This window comes from Lathyrus oleraceus, chromosome 4, assembly GCF_024323335.1.
Source record: "Lathyrus oleraceus cultivar Zhongwan6 chromosome 4, CAAS_Psat_ZW6_1.0, whole genome shotgun sequence".
In the NCBI taxonomy this organism is placed as follows: domain Eukaryota; kingdom Viridiplantae; phylum Streptophyta; class Magnoliopsida; order Fabales; family Fabaceae; genus Lathyrus; species Lathyrus oleraceus.
The window spans coordinates 143,296,245-143,317,261 of record NC_066582.1 but is presented as its reverse complement, the minus strand read 5'-3'; the positions used below and the strand labels follow the sequence as shown (position 1 = coordinate 143,317,261).

The 21,017-nt window shown below is 35.5% G+C and overlaps 1 protein-coding gene and 1 pseudogene across 1 annotated transcript; one reads left to right on the top strand and one right to left on the bottom strand.

The window, feature by feature from the left end:
- Positions 1-2,414: 2,414 nt before the first annotated feature.
- On the top strand, positions 2,415-3,425 carry LOC127135291 (uncharacterized). Its single transcript, XM_051062038.1, has one exon. It carries the CDS (start codon positions 2,486-2,488, stop codon positions 3,281-3,283), a length of 798 nt encoding a protein of 265 aa, XP_050917995.1. The 5' UTR covers positions 2,415-2,485; the 3' UTR covers positions 3,284-3,425.
- Positions 3,426-13,252: 9,827 nt separating this feature from the next.
- LOC127136427 (uncharacterized) lies at positions 13,253-18,604 on the bottom strand (annotated as a pseudogene).
- Positions 18,605-21,017: the final 2,413 nt, after the last annotated feature.

Sequence of the window (21,017 nt, the reverse complement as noted above, 5' to 3'; positions counted from 1 at the left end):
GCACAAAAGTAAGTTGTTTAAATTGCTATATCTTTACTTACTTCCTTAAAGTTTATTACCTCAAACTATTTTTTTTTAACTTTTTGGTGTAGATGGTCGGCACGTGGTATGAGTTACAACAAATGTCAGAGACACTGTATTACTCAGTATCGCAACCTGTTGGATCACCTTCGACCGACAGACGTAAGCAAAATAACTTACTTATTTCGTTATATTTTGTTAACTTTTTCTACATTCATTATAATCCTATCTTCTTTAACATTTCAGTTCATTTGGCGTCCATACCTTAATTTGGATCATGACCATGAGGTCAACGCCGAAGACGCAGCCGTATGGACAACATGCACACCGATAATACGGTTCACAATTGTGGAGATGCACAACACCGATCGTGTGAAGCTGCAGTTCGGTATGGTCCAAAATATCCCAGATCCCCCGGCTAGCCTAGGAGAATGGCATCTGCGTAAAGTTAACGACCAATGGAACTTCAACCCATGGAAAAACTTCGCAAGATCGGAGTGTCGCAAGTGGAAGCACCGTCCAGACCATGTCTTAACTAACGCAGTCATGCCAACTGAGGTAAAACCAAGCCGTACTTATATGGCTTGGTACAGATCGGTTGGTTTTCAGTTCATCGCCGAAGATATGTACCTCTACGACCCACGCCAGACAAGTTACACACAAGAAGGATCAACATCTAACCCCTAACAACATTCTCAGCCCGGTTACTCACAACCTCATATCCGTTAAACTTTCCGTTCCACAAACACACAAACATACAACCAAAACATGTCATTCACCCAACCCCAATACCAAGAGCATACCCCATACCACCACCAACAAATTGACCATCAACCTGAGACTCAACATCGCTTCACACCCACACCATCACCCTACCAAAGTCGCCTTAGCCAAAACACCAACCGCCCCTCCTCCTACCGTAGCCAAGAAGTCCAAACATCACAAAACCAAAACATCCAACAACCCTATCTCTACCAAACACCCCAACAACATTTCCAACCTTTCCTCGACGCATCATTCACACCCATGTCTCCCTTCAACCATCCCGGTCGCCCATCCATGAGTCAACCACATCCCAACTTCTCTGGCATGAGTCATGAGCTCAGCTACAGCGGTACACCATCAATGCATACTGAAGACTATGCTGAGTTGTCTGAATACCTCAACGGACCTTCTCCTGTAGTTGGTAGTGACGCTCCTGGCCCCTCAGATGATCAAACACTGGTGCAGAATCGTCAACGTGGGTTAGGGCCAAGGGTTAGGGTAGCTAGAGGATGTGAGACCGGAGGTCGGTTAGGTGATCCCGGTCATCACCATTAGGTTTCTTTGTGTAAACTCCAAACTTTATTAATATCAAGTCGTATTATATCAAATTTATCTTTCACTTATACCATAAAACACAAAAAAATGCATTTTAGGAGGAGTCTCCATATGAATTGGCGACTCCTCTTAAAACCTACACATAGGCGCCAATTGGATTGGCTAGGGCACCTGCCCTAACCAATCCAATTGGCGCCTCCATTCAAGTTTTAAGAGGAGTCTCCAATTCAATTGGCGACTCCTCCTAAAAATGGAATATTTTAGAATTTTTTTTGAAACTAGGGGTATTTTGGGAATTTCCTTAAAAAATGGATTATTTGAGTAAAAAAACCGCAATTAACCGTGTAAATATAAAAGTACCAAGATATATTCTACCATCAGTTTTAAAATATTTTTATTATTTGATAGTATACAATTTTGTTGAGATGTAAATAATAATAAGCATAATGTTAATTTTTGTCCTAAAAATATAAGTTTAAAAATTCATAAATAAGATTTTTTTATTAAAAAAATAATAAAATTATTAATTATATACTTATATTAAATTTGCTGTACAATTTTTAAATTTTTTTTATGTTCAAAAATACAAATTAGTATTACCCTACAAGACAAAAATATCTGATTACTCAAATATCTTTATTTTCTTAATTTATAAATTTAAATACTATTTTTACATCATCAATATATAATAATAATCATTTATAGGCACAATATATTATGCTAAAATAAAAATATTTTTATCGATATCATCAAATGTAATAAATTATAATAAATACAATAATTTAACATTAATTGTGCACATTAATTATTTATTTAAAATTTGAATAAAAAATGTGAGTTTATAAAAATATTCCCGTCAATTCTTTTATGTGTCTGTCTATGTCCGGATAAGTTCATAATAAAATGTTGACCCCGACTGAATCCACATGGCCACTCCGAGCCAATTCCACGTGTCAATTCAGAAATCCTAATGATTTCGTAACGCAAAAGAAGTAAATAAAAACGACGAGTTATTGTAGCGTTTTTGCCATTAATATCTTTTTCATTTCGCACTATATTTACCTATTCATATAAAAACGCACAGAAACAAAAGTTACTATAAAGTATAAAAAGCTCTATAGAGGAAGAAAAAAAAAATAGTATTATGGTGAGTGGGTGGATGAAGTCGTTACAATGCAAATCAAGAGCATTTGAAGATGTTTACAATCCATACCCTAAATTCCTCTTACAAAGTGCTAGTTGTAGAAAAAGCCTTCAAAATAGGAAAGAGATCGTTGATATTCCAAAGCCAAAGCCCATCACCACCGTTAAACCAGAAGCCCCCACCATGAACCGTTCCCGAAGCACCGTGGCAACTAGTTCATCTTCCCGTGCAATCATCGAACTTCCGGTGGGGCATTCTTCACGGAACGTGGTGGATATTATTTTCCAGACGAGTTGGGGTCACAAGGAGTTTCCGGGTCGGGTCGAAATGATATTCAAGGTGGAAAACGGAGCACGGACAATCTCGCGGTTTGAAGAGTTTCGTGAGGCGGTGAAAGCACGCGATGGCTCTGCTGTGGAGTTATCCGAGGGTAAGAATTTTGAGGAGAATGCGAGGTGTGTTGCTGATGGAAATGAGGTGATGCAGTTTCATTGTTTGGGTCCGGCTGAAGACGGTGGATCTCACGGTGGTTGGTCTTTTCCGGAGCGTAAAGGGTCGGCGATACGTACGTTTTCCGAGAGTGGTTGTGCTCATGAGAATGGCGGTGGAGGGAAGGGTAGATGGGCAATGCTGGTGTGTCGGGTTGTAGCGGGTCGGGTTTTGAAGCAACTCGGGTATTTGGACTCGTTGTTGGATAAGCGAGTGGAATTCGACTCAGTGAGTGCGGATAATGGCGAGTTGTTGGTGTTCGACACACGTGCGGTATTGCCGTGTTTTCTTATTATTTACCGGTTGTAAAAATAAAGAGAAAAAATTATTGCATAACTCTTTATTAAATTTTAATAAAAAAACTATATATTTTCATTATTTGAGATTGGGTTTTGGCTAATACTTTGGTGTAATGTAATTACGGAGAAATTGATTTCTGATTTGATATTAATCTTGCATGTCTGTGTAGTTAATTGTTACTATTATTATGTTGTGTTCCAAAATGAATAGGAAAAGTAGAAGTGAGTGTATTTTAAAGTAAGGAATAAGATTAATGGAACTGAAAATTTGGTAACAGAGAGGAGGAAGTATAGCGTAAGTCACGCAATGTCTAAAATGTTAGCCTTTGCTTGTGTGATAATGAAATGAATTAGAAGTAACTATAAAGAGTCTTCGGCTTTGATTTGACCGGAATGTACTCTTCACTACTGCCAGCACGCACTTGCTATGTTTATTTTCAAACTTTTTATTTCCAAAAAAAAATTATTTCCAATTGGAGCAAATCCTAGGGGTTGGCTAGTTGATAACCTATTTTTGAATCCGTCTAAAAGAGACCTTTAGGTTGGACTAGTAAAAATGTGTCAATAGGAGGAAGGGTGACTCTTATTCGGCACTTCTAATCTATCTTTCTTTTTTTAAAGTATCATTATGTATTATTTTCCGTCTTGAATCTTTGTTAAAAACTTTTATTTGGGGGAGGGAGTGTAGAAGTTAAAAAAAATTAATTGAGTTAGTTAGGATAAGATTTGTAGAGATTTTGAAGTTAGTTAGGATAAGATTGTAGAGTTTTTGAAGTTCCCAACTGAATTCATTCACATTTCATTCTTGGCCAACTAACGATTAACATTTCCTTCATTTCTATTTGAAGTAGGTCATTCCCCCACTTTTGAACAATCTTCTCCTATTGATAATCAAAACACAATCCTCCAGACCTACACACCTCTAGAAATTTCTCTTCCAGTTCAAAAAAAATCTTCGTCGTTGGATATTTCTATGGGTGAGAGAGATAGGTATTTTGGAGCTCACGATTTTCTAATAGTGTTTTCTTCCTTCATCCAAGATGATCTAGACAAAGTGGATGCAACGCTACAAATAGAGATCTCCATATAATCATAATTAGAAGTTGTTTTCCTTCAAGAAATTCTCTTTAGATTGTCCTTAGGCGATAAAGTGTCTTTAATTCTCCAAAATATGCCATGAAGCTACTTAGGTTTTAAAGAGATACATGAACTTGTCACACGTGCTATAGAAAATATAAAGATCATACAGACGAATAAAATGGTGTTTAAGATGACATACTCAATTGTAGAAGAAGAAAACATCAACGATATGATGAAGCTCCTAAAGGAAGAGATGATCAGAGTTGATGAGAAGATGAGTCAATTGGTACCTGAGGCCTCAATGATTATCTAGAAATTAAAGGTGACTACAAGTCGAATGATTGGTGTATATATATAGAAAAATTACCAAACCAAACAATGAATTGAAACTCGTGTTGGCTCAAAATCTAAGCCTAGTTTGTATTTGCAATGCTTAACTTGGTTATCTAGTATTGAACTCATAATATGTTATACTAGACTTAGTGATCACACTTGTTTATCAAATAGAAGAAATAAATTTAAAATTAATATTTGTTTTTGCCTAAACCACAACCTCAGGATTTGGCCCATTATTATGGATAATTGTTAATTTTTTGTTGTTATTATTGTGATGACATCTTACCATAGAAGGTAAATCCTTCTCTTATAGTGCCCAATTAGGGTTTTTTTTTCCATTTATGGACTTTCCAATCATCGTCAAATCCAAATCCAAAAGGGCCAAAGATTCCATCAAGTATTATATCTTTATTTGCTAATGACTGAGTATGGCATAGATGAAACTAAAAGGCGGGTGGGGAATATTGATGTAAATTTAATATCATACAAAAAGAAATATTATTTCTCATTATGCCAAGGGGTACATGTTCCAAATTACGTCCATTATACAAAATAACCAACTTGTCCTAATTAATAGGAAAGTAGTTATATATCCTAACAACCTGATATATCTCTAAAAGAGAAAATATATGAGGAAAATAATAAACACTATAAATTATTCATATGTAAGACACTTTAACAAGTTGGATTATGGAGATTGAGTTGGCCAAGCTTGAAAATATGTGTGTAAATGTAGAGGAGTTTAGTCATAAATCTGCAATTTAAGTCTGAATGTCTATCGAGAATAACTTGATTCCAGCTTCAATATTTTCTTGAGTGACATGTTAGTCGATTTCTATGTGTTTCGATCTTTCATGAAGCGTTGGATTATGAGAAAGGTAAATTGCAGAGTTGTTGTCACAATAAACATAAGTTGGTTGATTGAAAGAATAATTCAAATCTCTAAATAAATTATGTAGCCACTGAATTTCGTAAGCTAAACTCGCGAATGCCCGATATTCTACTTCAAAGTTGGTCTGGGAAAGAGTGTGTTTCTTATTTGATTTCCATGAGATTAGAGATGAGCCCAAGAACACTACATAACCCGTTATTTATTTTCTAGAAATAGGGCAAGCTGCATAATTCGAATATGCAAAACCCGATAAAAGTAAGTTAGTGGCTACTGAATAAAATATACCTGTTGCAGGAGAAGTTTTTAAATACTGTAAGACACGGAAAATAACTTTGAAATGAACAAATTTAGGCTTAGAAATGTGTTGGCTAAGTTGTTAAACAATAAAGGCTGTGTCAGATCTAGTTGCGGTTAAACATAAAAGCCTTTCAATAAGTCTCTTGTATTAAGTTTCATCCTCAAAGAGTGGAGAATTTGCACAGTCGAGCTTAAGGGAAAGATCATTGGGATTTTTAGAGGGCTTGGTAGAAATCTTCCTAGAGTCTTCCAAAAGTTCTAAGGTGTATTTTCTTTGATTAATTAAAATGCCTTTGGAAGATTGGGTAACTTCAGTGCCAAGAAAAAATCTAAGGTTCTCTATGTCGCGGCTGGAAAAATCACAGAGTCGCCACCATATTTTATTCATTCCTAAGGAACAGGGAAATAATGATAAAATCTATAGTTAAAGGAAGAGACTAGGGTTTGAGAGTCGATTAAGCAAGGGGAATGTGTTAGACATCCTTCACTTCCATTGTACTAAATGAGATCTTCCTCTAATCCTAGGCTAGTGTGTGTTTCTAAGAGAATGTTTTCCTATATATTTTTTTATCTATTTATTTATTAAGAAAATGTTATTATTTAGAAGGAAATAGTTTTATTTATACTGGAGGACACATACAATGTTTTTTTATTATCGTACTCGCTAGACTGTTAATACTATATACCTACGTACCTCCATATTAGGTGAAGCATTAGAGCACCGTAGTTCTTCTAAAAAATGCTTTTTTTTTTGTGTTTTTTAGATTGTGAAAATTCTCAACACATCAGACGGAGAAATAATTGATTTTGAAAATGCCTCAATGCACCAGGGAAAATGACTTAAACTTTGAATATGTGGCATTGATTTTAGGTTAATTGATTAGTTTGCAAAAAATGTTATAACTAATTTAATTTAGAAATTAAATTGAATGATATAACTATATACATAATTGATTTTTTATTGAGAAAGGGTTAAACAAAATCAAACAACAAGATAAATATTAGCATTGTAATTAAACCCTAATTAGTCCTATGATTATTGTCTTAATCATATCTAAAAATTAGCCCTAGTCATAAAAGGTTATCCTAATAAAAACCCTAATTATAAAATAACGTGTTTTTTTTTATATTTTTGTTGATATTTTTTAGATTTAAAAGAAAAAAAGGTAAAAACTTGTAACATTCTTGAATTAAATGAAAAAATATTTTGTTTTTTTATTATTACGAATTATGTTTGGATAATTAAAAATAGGTTGATATTGTTTGATTACAGATTTTTTATTTATAATATTAGTCTAAAAATCATTTATAATATTAGTAAAAAGGGTTTTATAAAATTATAAAACTTTGTTTTTTTTATAAAAGAAAACTTAATTAAAAATATCTATGTAATAAAAAATCTCCTAATTGAAACTAATTAATTCAGAAACTTAATTTAAAATTTAATCATGTACAAACATCCAATTGATGAATTATACACAAAAATGACAATCAAATACATATGTACAAAATTTTAGTTAATTGTTTATGTACACAATTTTGAAACAACACACAAAAATAAATCTTTAAAGCAATGTCAGATCAAACAAACATAAATTGATATGCACAAATTATACATACAAAACTCAGATTACATATCCGAGATTCGAGTTTACCAACCTGAAGTGCCGTGACCCTAGTAAGTTGTTGCTTCCTCCATTTTATTTGCGTTCTTTGCATTTTCCTTTTTTCCCTTTGATATTTCTTGATCAACTGATGGCAGAGGCTTAAGGTTTAGTTGTTGCTGTTCTTCGGTGTAAAGAGCAACAACTTTTAGGGAGTGAATTTGTGAATTGCGGATGAAAAAAATGTATAAAACTTGTGCTATTTATAGCTAAGAATTAGGTCAAAAATTGAATGATATTTGAATATTTTTGGAATGATTTCGTTTTATCTAATTTTATCTATTTCTTAAAGGTTGCATTTCGGTAGCAGAGAATTGGATTTTTCGAAGGTGTAACCGGTTACCAGAAATGGTGTAACCGGTTACCACTTAAGCTAAATTAATTTGTTTTAATTTCAATGTCACGTGTAACTGGTTACCTGTTTTGGCGTAATCGGTTACAAACCCGAGTTTTTTGTTTTTTCTTCTATTGTACTTGGTCAAATTACATTCCAAACATTGTATAACTTGTATATAAGCATTTAGGGTGTACTCTCACCCTAGTTAGTGCAAGTATTCATTCTCTCTCTCTCTCTCTCTCTCTCTCTCTCTCTCTCTCTCTCTCTCTCTCTCTCTCTCTCTCTCTCTCTCTCTCTCTCTCTCTCTCTCTCTCTCTCTCTCTCTCTCTCTCTCTCTCTCTCTCTCTCTCTCTCTCTCTCTCTCTCTCTCTCTCTCTCTCTCTCTCTCTCTCTCTCTCTCTCTCTCTCTCTCTCTCTCTCTCTCTCTCTCTCTCTCTCTCTCTCTCTATATATATATATATATATATATATATATATATATATATATATATATATATATATATATATATATATATATATATATATATATATTATGTCTTAAATATATATTTTGTTTTAAGTTCTATATCAATACTATTTTTTGTTTTAAAAAAATGTAAATACTGTTTTTTAATTAAAATACTATTTTTTATTTGTAAAAGCAATAATACTGTTTTTCATTTAAAAAATAATTTTTTTTTTCAAAAATATATAAATTCTATTTTAAAAAATATGGATATTTATATTTAAAAAAATATTGTGAAAAACTGAAAACACAATATTTTTATTTTAAAATATTTGTGACGGATATTTACGTGACAACTTACTAATTCATGAGGTTGAAGTATTGTTTTTGTTTTCTTGTAGTAAATATTGAAACGTGAGCTAATGATTTTTTTCACGTGAATAATGTGACAGGAACGTGAATTGTTGAATGGGAAATCTTTATATATGTTTTAATCAAATGTTGAGTGTTGTGACTGTAATTAGATGAGTCATTCGTGTCTCAGTATGCCGATGCTTTCTCACTTAGAATTTCATTTTATTCGGCTGCCTACTTTTTCTTTTTCTTTTTCTTTTTCTTTTTTATCTTTAATGACCGTTTTATTTTAGAGGCTGGATATTGAAACTCAATGCTTTTTCCAAAGTTTTTCACATGGTCGGAAAAGAATGCTAGTTCAGACAAAGGCATGTATATATGTAGTTGGAACAATCATTTTAAACCAAACTAATGAATTTGTATGAGTCCTTTTTTCCTTTGCCTGCTCTAAAGCTGATTAAAGAAACAGTATTTTTTTATGGATGAATTTGGTTGTTATGTTGTTGATATTTTATCTTTCAATAGTTAACTATAAAACATTAATAAAAAAAAGTAATCTTCACTAAGCAAGCCATCTACCCAATTTTTTTTTTTAAATTTATTGTAATATTGCAAACTTATCTACCTTCATCGTTAAGAATTGACAAAGGCAAAATCTACCAAGCTTTCTCGTTTATTTTTTAATCAACAAAGCTTTAATCTTTAGTCATTTTAAATTTGAGTATGTTGTCATATAGTCCAATTTAATTAGTTAATTATTTGGTTAATAAGTTAGTTACTTTATTATGATTAGTTATTTGAGTTATAAGTAATATATTTTTATATATACATGTATAGTGTAATTCAGTATCCCATATATTAACAAATTGATATTTAGAGTTTCTGGTTCGTTTTCTTGATCGTGAATTCAAGAACTGCACGTCGGTGGTCGTGTTTTCGGGGATCGTGAATCGTGTTTTATGCAAAAAGGAATGATAACAATGATATTCCTAATTCTCTTCCAATTCTTGATGGCAAAAATTGGATCTGATGGAGAAAATAAATGCGGTTATTGTTTGGTTTTCATGACATTCTAGAAGTGGTTATTAATGACGTTTCTGCGCTTGCCCAAAACACAAACGACGCTCAGAGAGTTACTTAAAAGGATGCAATGAAGAAAGATTGCAAGGTTGTGTTATGTATTAAATCTGCAGTAGATACGATGATTTTTGATCGGATTTTTCATGCTGAATTGACGAAGGAGGTATGAGATATTCTTGTCAAATATTATGAAGTTGGTGAGAAGGTTAAAGTTATCAAATTGTAGACACTACGAAGGCAATATAAGTTACTGCAAATGGGAGAATATGAAAAGATTACAGACTATGTTTCTAAGGTGCATAAACTTGTTCATCTCATGAAAGGTTGCAGTGAAGTCCTAACTGATAAAATGATGGTTGAGAAGGTAGTGCGTACATTGACCTCTCACTTTGATCATGTTATCGTAGCCACTCAAGAATCTAATAATCTTGAAACCTTGAAACTGGAAGATTTGGTTGGTTTGTTGGAGGCACATGGGTTAAGGATTGTCGAGAGGAAAAAAGTTCAAGATTCGATACAAGCATTGCAGGTCCAAACATGAAAAAAGAATGGTGGTTCCAACAAGTTCAAGGGAAAAGGAGATAAGACTCAGAGCAAGAAGTCTTGGGGGAGTTCTCAAAAGCATAAGGTTGATGACAGGGCTTCTGAATCCTTGAAAAGATGAGAAGTGGGGTCACCTGGCCAAGAATTGTTGATACAAGAAAGACAAGAGAGCGATAAAATGCAAGGATGATGAAGGAGTAAACCTTGCACATCAAGATTCAGATGATTCTGATTTATGGAACTTATGGCTGCAGTTGCAGATGAGCATTTCGATTACAAGACTTAGTTCCTTGACATGGGCTGCTCAAATCACATGACTGGTCGAAGAGTGTGGTTAGAAAATTTTGACGAGAAAGGCTAGACTTGCATATAATAGCTCGTTGCAAGTAGAAGGTACTGGAAACATAGTTATTCAAAGGAGTAATGGAACAAAATATATGATCAAAGATGTACTCTATGTACCTGGCATGTAGTGAAATCTACTAAGTGTTGGACAACTGGTCAAAAAAGGTTTCTCAGTGGTTATGAAAGATGGGGCCTTAAAACGGTTTGACACTCAAAATAATTTGGTTTTAAAATCTATGTTGCCGAAAAATAGGAAATTTGAGACCATGATTAGTTCGACTGAGGTACAATGCCTAAAAATAGTTGTCGACCACAGGCATAATTGGTTTTGGCATTTGAGGTTTGCCCATTTGAATTTTAGATCACTCAATCAACTAATTGCTCAAAATATGGTAACTGGTATACCAAGTCTTGTGATGCCCAACAAACTCTCTGAAGGTTGCTTAGTAGGGAAGTAATCCAGAAAGTCTTTCGTTTCAACTATGTCAATGAGATCCTCCTGTATACTAGAAGTAGTACATTCAGATGGATGCGGCCCGTTTAAGGATCATACCATTGGTGGAAACATGTATTTTGTCTCATTTGTCAATGAGTATGTTGGATAAGAATATGGAAATAACAATGTGTAGAAGGGATGGGGGTTGAATAGACCCAAAATCCTTTTAGATAATTTGAAAAACTTTTTAGGTTGATCCGCGGTCGCTCGCGGATCAAAAACGAGTGGTTTTTGTAAATATGTAATATAGCGACAATGACTCGAAATATCGTCTCTCAAGGATTCTTGTGGAAAAATCAATAACAGTAATAAAATAAGGGGGGTTTGGTTTAGGGTTCCGATAAAGAAAAAAAAACACTTAAAATAATTGATTACTGAAATAAGTTGTTGTGAAATAAGGGATTAAAGTAACGGATCCACTGCCTCGGTTCTTACTAATCATCGACCGATGAAAATACAATTTCCCAAGCGGGACTTCTATCCTATTTGATGAAAAAATCAGTCAACAAGCGTGGAAGATTTTATGAGAACATGTTCCTATTGCCGGATTAAGCATACGGTAAATGATAGAGCAAATTAACAGTTAAGCAGAGTTAATCTACGATTAAAATTAGGAACACAAATCACTCAAATTAAATCAAATACACTATATGATAATTGAATTAAGCAAACAACAATCACATGATATAATTGAAAGGAATAGAAATTAAATTGTAAATATCATAACAATCTCAAAGTTTGAAACCTGAGTACAGTGAATCCGTCCAAAGAGGATTAGTTCTCCATGAGTTTTCAAGCTTCAACAATATTTTTTTTTGCGTGAATAGTCTCCCCCCGTTAACAGTACACACGTTCTCCTTAAAAAGATAAAAAGTGGATCCGGTTCAAAACCCAACTGGGTCGAAAATATAACCCAGACCCACAACATGACCCAACACTAAAATAAAATTCTAATGCTGTAACTTGAAACGAAATTCTGGAATTTTGAGCTCCGAATCTGACTTCGACTCCAACACGAAAGTCGTAGCTCTCTCTCTTAGCTTTCCGGAGATTTTTAGAACGCCTCAAACGGATTCCCGGAACTCCAGTTATGATCGATTCCGCGCAGACTGCTAAAGCTGAAAAATAAGTGCGAAAATTAAATTAAACTAAAAATAAAATAAAATATGAAAACATAATAAAATATAATAATAAACAAAATAAAATAAAGAAATGCCTAAGTAAATAATAGGAGAATTGTGCATAAATATGCACTGATCAAATTCCCCCGGACTTGAACTTTTGCACTCCGAGCAAAATTGAAATAAAACAAAGAAATCACACACACATCAATAGCTACTCATTCCAGGCTACAAGTCTTCTTCGGTTAAGTTTTCATCGATAGGTACTAATCTTACACGCTAAGGATATCGTAGGAACACTAATCCATAATTGTGCGGTCATAAGGCTCCCTCCTATGCAAACCAATCCAAATTCTGTCGTTATGCCTAAGTCTAACTTACTCATCCTCTTTTTTCACTCTTTTTCATTCTAGTGCAATCACATTAAGCCCTTTATCTATTCACACACATGGTAACCGAGCTTGTTAGTGACTATGATCCATTTTTTTCTCAACATTTTAGAATTAAACATTTTTTTTCTTTTCTTTTTTTCTTTTTCACTTTTTGTCTTTTTCTCCTTTTTTTTTCCTTATTAAGCACAAGATCATTCACTTATTTGCATCAGCTCAACTACTTAGCATGTGATTTCTAGATGGTGCTGACTGCTAGATAAACTACTTAAAAGCTATTAGAGGACGAGAACTCAAGACTATTCCATAACAAGTATCTGACTCGACTTCTATATTTGGGAGACTCAAGGTGTTAAAACGATATTGATCTTATGAACTGTTCCCAAGTCTCTGCAAACTAATCCGAAATTAGACTATAGCCCAGAACTTTCAAAAAGATGCAAAAAAAAATTTTATTTTTATTTTTTATTTTTATTAGAATAATTGAAAAAAAATAAAAAATAAAACAAAGGTCTCCCTCCCCCAGACTTAAAACAAGCATTGTCCTCAATGAAAGGACATAATTATTAAAGTAAAGAGAAGGAAAGAACAACTCCCTGATCAAGTTGCAGTGTAATTAGGCGCTTCCAAAGAAAGCTCCTCTATACCGACATCTTCAGGCACCGAACCTCCATAGAATAACTTCAGACGCTGCCCGTTAACCTTAAAGACTTTGTCAGTACCTGTACTTTTAATTTCTACTGCACCATGAGGGAAAACATTAGTAACAACGAAAGGGCCAATCCATTTGGATCGAAGTTTCCCAGCCATAAGCTTAAGGCGGGAATTAAACAATAAAACCTGTTGGCCCACAGAAAACTCTTTCCTAGAAATCATTTTATCATGGAAGTGCTTAGTTTTTTCTTTATAAATTCTAGAGTTTTCATAAGCCTCTAATCTAAGCTCTTCCAACTGTTGTAATTGGAGTTTTCTTTCAATACCTGCTTGTTGCATCTCCAAATTACAACTTTTCACCGCCCAATAGGCACGGTGTTCTATCTCAACAGGAAGATGACATGCCTTACCAAAAACAAGTCGATAAGGAGACATCCCAATGGGTGTCTTGAAAGCTGTTCTCTGAGCCCAAAGTGCGTCTTCTAGACGACGGCTCCAGTCCTTCCTGTTTGGTTGCACCATCTTCTCTAAAATCTGTTTGATCTCCCTGTTTGAGATCTCAGCTTGCCCATTAGTTTGTGGGTGATATGCAGTAGAGACTCTGTGCACAACTCCATACTTTCGGAGCAAAGCTTCCATGGTGCGGTTACAGAAATGAGTGCCTTGGTCACTAATGATAGCTCGCGGTATTCCAAACCTGCAAAAGATATTAGACCTGACAAAATCTGCAACAACTCTAGAATCATTAGTCCGAGTGGGGATAGCTTCTACCCACTTTGAGACATAATCAACAGCAAGCAGAATATAAAGGAAACCAAACGATACAGGAAAGGGACCCATGAAGTCAATTCCCCATACATCGAATACCTCACAGAAAAGCATAGGTTGCTGAGGCATTTCACTCTTGCGAGTGATGTTCGTACCTGCTATCTGGCACTCTTTACAAGTGTGGTAAGTCTCATAAGCATCTTTAAAAATAGTTGGCCAATAGAAGCCTGAGTCGAGGACTTTTCTTGCAGTTCTTTGCGGGCCAAAATGTCCTCCGACTTGAGACGCATGAGAGAAATTTAAAATGGATTCAATCTCACAGTGGGGGACACATCTTCTAATAACTTGATCACTACCAAACTTCCAAAGATATGGATCATCCCAAACATAATATTTGGCATCACTTTTGAGTTTATGAATCTGTGATCTGGATGCACCTGTAGGAAAAACACCAGCAACAAGATAATTAACAATATCAGCAAACCAACGTGTAATACCATGTAAAACTAAAAGCTGCTCATCAGGAAAGTCATCCTGAATAGGAAAAAGATCTTCATCTCTCTCTATCCTGCTCAAATGGTCAGCCACTAAGTTCTCAGCTCCACTTTTGTCTTTAATCTCTACATTAAACTCTTGGAGCAACAACATCCACCAAATCAATCTCGGTTTTGCATCCGGCTTCTTCAACAAATATTTTAAAGCTGCATGGTCAGTAAAAACAACAACCTTGGAACCTAGCAAATAAGATCTGAATTTATCAAGAGCAAAAACAATAGCTAGAAGTTCTTTTTCAGTGGTAGTGTAATTTGACTGTGCAGAGTCTAAAGTCCTAGAAGCATAGTAAATAACATGGGCAGCCTTGTTAACTCTTTGTGCAAGGACAACCCCAACAACATAATTCGAAGTGTCACACATAAGCTCAAAAGGGAGGGTCCAGTCAGGCGGCTGGACTATGGGAGCGGAGGTCAATGCTTTCTTCAAGAAGTCAAACGCCTGTTTGCTTTTGTCATCGAAGTGGAAAGTGACGTCATTCTTCAACAAGTTTGATAGCGGAAGAGCTATCTTGCTGAAATCTTTGATGAAACGCCTGTAAAAACCTGCATGACCAAGAAAAGAGCGAATCTCGTGAATGCAAGATGGATAAGGTAGTGTAGAAATCACATCAATCTTAGCAGGGTCAACAGAAATTCCTTTTTCAGAAATTATGTGACCAAGAACAATTCCCTGCTCAACCATAAAATGACATTTTTCATAATTTAAAACAAGGTTAGTTTCGATGCATCTTTCTAAAATCAAGCTTAAACTGCTCAAGCATGCATCAAAAGAAGAACCATAGACAGTGAAGTCGTCCATAAAGACTTCCATGCAATTTTCAATAAAATCAGAAAAAATACTAAGCATGCAACGCTGGAAAGTGCCAGGAGCATTGCAAAGACCAAAAAGCATTCGCCTATAAGCAAAAGTACCGAAAGGGCAAGTAAAAGTGGTCTTCTCTTGATCTTCCGGTGCAATATGAATATGAAAGTAACCTGAAAAGCCATCAAGAAAACAATAATGTGATTTACCAGCTAGCCGTTCAAGCATTTGGTCGATGAACGGTAAAGGAAAGTGATCCTTTCTAGTAGCCTGGTTTAGTCTCCTGTAATCGATACAAACTCTCCAGCTATTCTGCACTCTAGTGGGAACAAGTTCATTCTTTTCATTTTTGATAACTGTAAGTCCAGATTTCTTAGGTACAACCTGCACTGGGCTTACCCACTTACTGTCAGAGATAGGGTAAATGATACCTGCTTGCAAGAGTTTGGTTACCTCTTGCTTCACGACATCGAGAATCAAAGGATTAAGCCTCCTTTGGGGCTGCCTTACTGTTTTCGCACCATCCTCAAGTAAAATTCTGTGCATACACATGGAAGGACTGATTCCTGGAAGGTCGGCTAATGTCCACCCGATTGCCTTTTTGTGCTTCTTCAGAACCTGCAAAAGTTTGTTTTCTTGATCGAAATCAAGGTTAGAAGAAATAATAACAGGGAGTTTTTCATTACTCTCCAAGTAAGCGTATTTCAGGTTTTCAGGGAGCTCCTTTAGCTCTAAGGACGGGGGCTGCTCGATGGATGGGGCGCTTGGGGCAGCAGGAACATCAAGAGCATCAGCTACAAAAACAGATTCATCGGCGACAGCTTCACCTGTAGGAAATACGTCAGCCTGCAGGGCAACATCAATCTCAGCACACACAACACAAAGGTTAGTGTCAGTACAATCAGAACATGAATAAACATCATCAAAACCAGATGAAAAATCAAGAGAAAATAAATCAGAAAAAGTGTCATCAACTAATTCAGAAATCAACTCAATGCGAAAAACAGAGTGTTCCTCCAAAGGATGTTTCATGGCATCAAAAATGTTAAATTTTGCGATAATGTCGCCAAACTCCATGGACATGCTTCCATCATCAACATCAATTTTAGTTTTTTCCGTTTTCATGAATGGTCTTCCTAAAATGATTGGAGCTTTGCTGGATCTTGTTTCTCCCTCCATGTCAAGAATGTAAAAATCTGCAGGAAAAATTAAATCGTTAACTTGAACAAGGACATCTTCGACTATGCCGGCAGGGCGGGTGTTACTCTTGTTCGTCAACTGAATGATTAAACCTGTAGGCTGCAAAGGACCAAGACAAAGGTTATTATAAACAGAAGTAGGCATAACATTAATGCTCGCTCCTAAATCAAGCATGCAGTCATCGAATTTACTATTTCTGATGGTACAAGGGATATCAAAAGTTCCCGGGTCCTTGCACTTTTGTGGCAAGACCGGAATAGTGAGGGCTGAAACATTCCCTTCGCCCGTAAATTTTTCAGATGAAGGTCAGGGCTGAATAAAGGAAGAAATATTCCTTCCCAAATTGACTCTCTCACTTCCCTTCATCCTCCTCTTGTTGGTGCACAAATCCTTCAGAAACTTAGCATACTTAGGAACCTGCTTAATCACATCAAGTAACGGGATGTTTACCGCAACTTTTCGGAAAACATCTAATATCTCTCTTTCTTTGTCTCCCTCCTTAATTCTCTTATTTTTCAGAACTCTATGTGGGAAGGGGACTGGTGGTACGTGCTCTTTTTCTTTAATTTTTTCAGTTTCGACCACAACAGAAGAAGGAGAAGGAGGTTCAGCAGACAGTTCAGAAGTAGGAAGTTCAGAAGTTACCTCAATGATTTTTTTATTTTTTTCAGGGGCTGGTTCTGTAACTTTTCCGGATCTCAAAGAAATTGCACTCACATTAGCATTAGGACCATTTGGATTGATAACTGTTTGGGCTGGAAGTTGGTTCGACCCTTGGGCTTGCATGTTATTCATTTGAGTAGCAAGTTGTCCCATCCGCGTGTTCAAGTTCTGGATGCTAGCATCGGTCCTTTGTTGGAACTGAAGGTTGTTGACGGCCATTTGTTTAACAAGTTCCTCTAAAGAAGGTCCGGAAGGTGTAGGGGCAGCCGCTTGAGGTGGGTTAGGTTGTTGGCTCGTTTGTGAGTTTCCATATCGGAGGTTTGGATGGTTCCTCCAACTCGGGTGGTACTTATTAGTGGACAGGTCGGGAATGTTGTACCGGTTCTGGTTGTTACTTTGGTTGTAAAGGGCTGCAGCATAAGCTGGAGGTAATTCAGTAGGCTTATCATCTTGCAAAATAGGACATGTATCAGTAGGATGATCAGAAGAGGTACAAATGCCACATAACCTTGGTGGTGTTTGAAGTTGTTGGGTTGCTTGAGCCTTACCTACGACTATCATCTGCTGCACTAAATCCTTCAGCTCATTCATTTTATTTTCGAAGGCTTTGTCGGAGTGAGAAACATGAGAGGATACGTGAATTTCGTTCACACCCTTTATTTGGACAGAATTATTTCTTGTTGTGAACTGTTGGGAATTTAGTGACATATTCTCAATTAGAGCCTTGGCAGCAGCCGGAGTTTTATCGACAAGTGCTCCACCACTAGCAGCATCAAGAATGTTCCTATCCATCGGTAACAACCCCTCATAAAAGTACTGGATGAGTAGCTGCTCGGTGATCTGGTGCTGAGGGCAGCTGGATACCAATTGTTTAAACCTCTCCCAATATTCGGTCAAAGACTCATTACCCTGTCTAATACCACATATCTCTTTTCTTATCGAGGCCGCTCTGGAGGCAGGAAAGTATCTCTCAAGGAACACTTTTTTCAGAGCATTCCAGTTTGCAATTGAATTTGCCTCGAGGGAATATATCCAATCCTTTGCTGCACCCTGCAATGAAAAAGGAAAAGCTCGAAGTTTGATATGATCTTCAGTGATCCCTTCAGGTTTCAGTGGCGTAGAACACACCACTTGAAATTCTTTCAGATGTTTGTGAGGATCTTCACCTGTAAGACCACTAAACTTGGGCAACAAATGGATTAAACCTGATTTTAACTCAAAAGGAACAGCATCAGCAACATACTCAATACACAAACCGTTGTAATTCACATCAGGTGCAACTAACTGCCTTAATGTTCTATTATCAGCCATTTCAAGTGAGCTAGTGGAAACCTGGACTGCTCTACGTCGTGTGTGCAAAGTTCTCTCTACTTCAGGATCAAAAGCAATAAGTTCAGAACAAGATGACCTAGTTGCCAGGACTAATGCACAACAATGTTCAAAATGCCAACAATGTCCCTAAAATTAAAAAAAAACAAGCACAAAGAAGGAAATCGATCAAAAAAACTTCAGAAAAATAAAACGACACCGAAATTGATCTAATGACTTAAAAATAGAATTTTGAGAATTTTTTCGATTTTTTACGACTCGATTAAAACAGTAAATAAATCATAAAAAATAGAAAAATGATGAATTTGGGAATTTAAAAGCACACCTCCCATAACTACTTTGTAGTTAGGGACAAACGTTTCTCTAATTTTTCTGCTTCAAATGCCCGGAACAGATTTTGATTCGGACGAAATTTTAAAAAAAAACAGATTTTTTTTTTACGTTTTGGACTCTAAAATGCGAATTGGACGAAACCGCGAGGAAACTAAGGTCTGGACTCGAGGAAACTAACACTATGACTCTAAAATTGATTAATAACGACAAGAATCCCCGGCAACGGCGCCAATTTGATCCGCGGTCGCTCGCGGATCAAAAACGAGTGGTTTTTGTAAATATGTAATATAGCGACAATGACTCGAAATATCGTCTCTCAAGGATTCTTGTGGAAAAATCAATAACAGTAATAAAATAAGGGGGGGTTTGGTTTAGGGTTCCGATAAAGAAAAAAAAAGCACTTAAAATAATTGATTACTGAAATAAGTTATTGTGAAATAAGGGATTAAAGTAACGGATCCATTGCTTCGGTTTTTACTAATCATCGACCGATGAAAATACAATTTCCCAAGCGGGACTTCTATCCTATTTGATGAAAAAATCAGTCAACAAGCGTGGAAGATTTTATGAGAACATGTTCCTATTGCCGGATTAAGCATACGGTAAATGATAGAGCAATTTAACAGTTAAGCAGAGTTAATCTACGATTAAAATTAGGAACACAGATCACTCAAATTAAATCAAATACACTATATGATAATTGAATTAAGCAAACAACAATCACATGATATAATTGAAAGGAATAGAAATTAAATTGTAAATATCATAACAATCTCAAAGTTTGAAACCTGAGTACAGTGAATCCGTCCAAAGAGGATTAGTTCTCCATGAGTTTTCAAGCTTCAACAATATTTTTTTTTGCGTGAATAGTCTCCCCCCGTTAACAGTACACACGTTCTCCTTAAAAAGATAAAAAGTGGATCCGGTTCAAAACCCAACTGGGTCGAAAATATAACTCAGGCCCACAACATGACCCAATACTAAAATAAAATTCTAATGCTGTAACTTGAAACGAAATTCTGGAATTTTGAGCTCCAAATCTGACTTCGACCCCAACACGAAAGTCGTAGCTCTCTCTCTCTTAGCTTTCCAGTGATTTTTAGAATGCCTCAAACGGATTCCCGGAACTCCAGTTATGATCGTTTCCGCGCAGACTGCTAAAACTGAAAAATAAGTGCGAAAATTAAATTAAACTAAAAATAAAATAAAATATGAAAACATAATAAAATATAATAATAAACAAAATAAAATAAAGAAATGCCTAAGTAAAAAATAGGAGAATTGTGCATAAATATGCACTGATCATAGGTCCCCTATAACGAAATCGGAGATTTTAAGAAGAGCGAAAGCAAAACACAAAACAAGAGCTTTGAAATATCTCAATGAGTCAATTTCATATGAAATAATATATGAGGTTCCCATGGGATTGATTTCTTTTAATGAAAACAACTTACATGATAACCTGAGCCTCTTTAAACGAAGCGATTTAAAAAACACATTACTTAAATGTTCTTAACATTGCATAATTTACTTTATGATGATTTCTTAAGATTGATACACCACAAACATAAGCTTATACATTAAATCACTATAAGTACGGTATAACCTATATGGTATACAATCAATGCAATCTTGCAAATATGCAACATCAACTATAAATGAATGAATGAATGCTTGTATAGTAAAAGGACACAAAAAAATAAAGTTACACAGAGATGTATAGTGCTTCGACATTCGTCCTTGATTTTCCTACATATACTCTTCAATGGATGATGCCATCGAAACATAATCATGATCTTCTACTATGATGATAAAATGATTACAACATTTTGATTAAAAAGAACTATCACATGATAATTCCTCTGATGATGCAAACACTAAACTGCTACCACAATACAAGATCCCTCAATATCTTGATCCAATAACCTCGCTATCCACAATAACCTACTCCACGTAATCGTGTGTGGCGATCCCCCTAATCCCATTGATTTCTTGTTTGAGTAATTGCAATTAACTGAGATATATTGGAAAACTCCTAACTTTGTCGGTAAGAAATCTTTCT

Coding starts and splice junctions, on each gene's coding strand:
- LOC127135291 (XM_051062038.1), top strand. CDS start 2,486: ATGGTGAGTGGGTGGATGAAGTCGTTACAATGCAAATCAAGAGCATTT.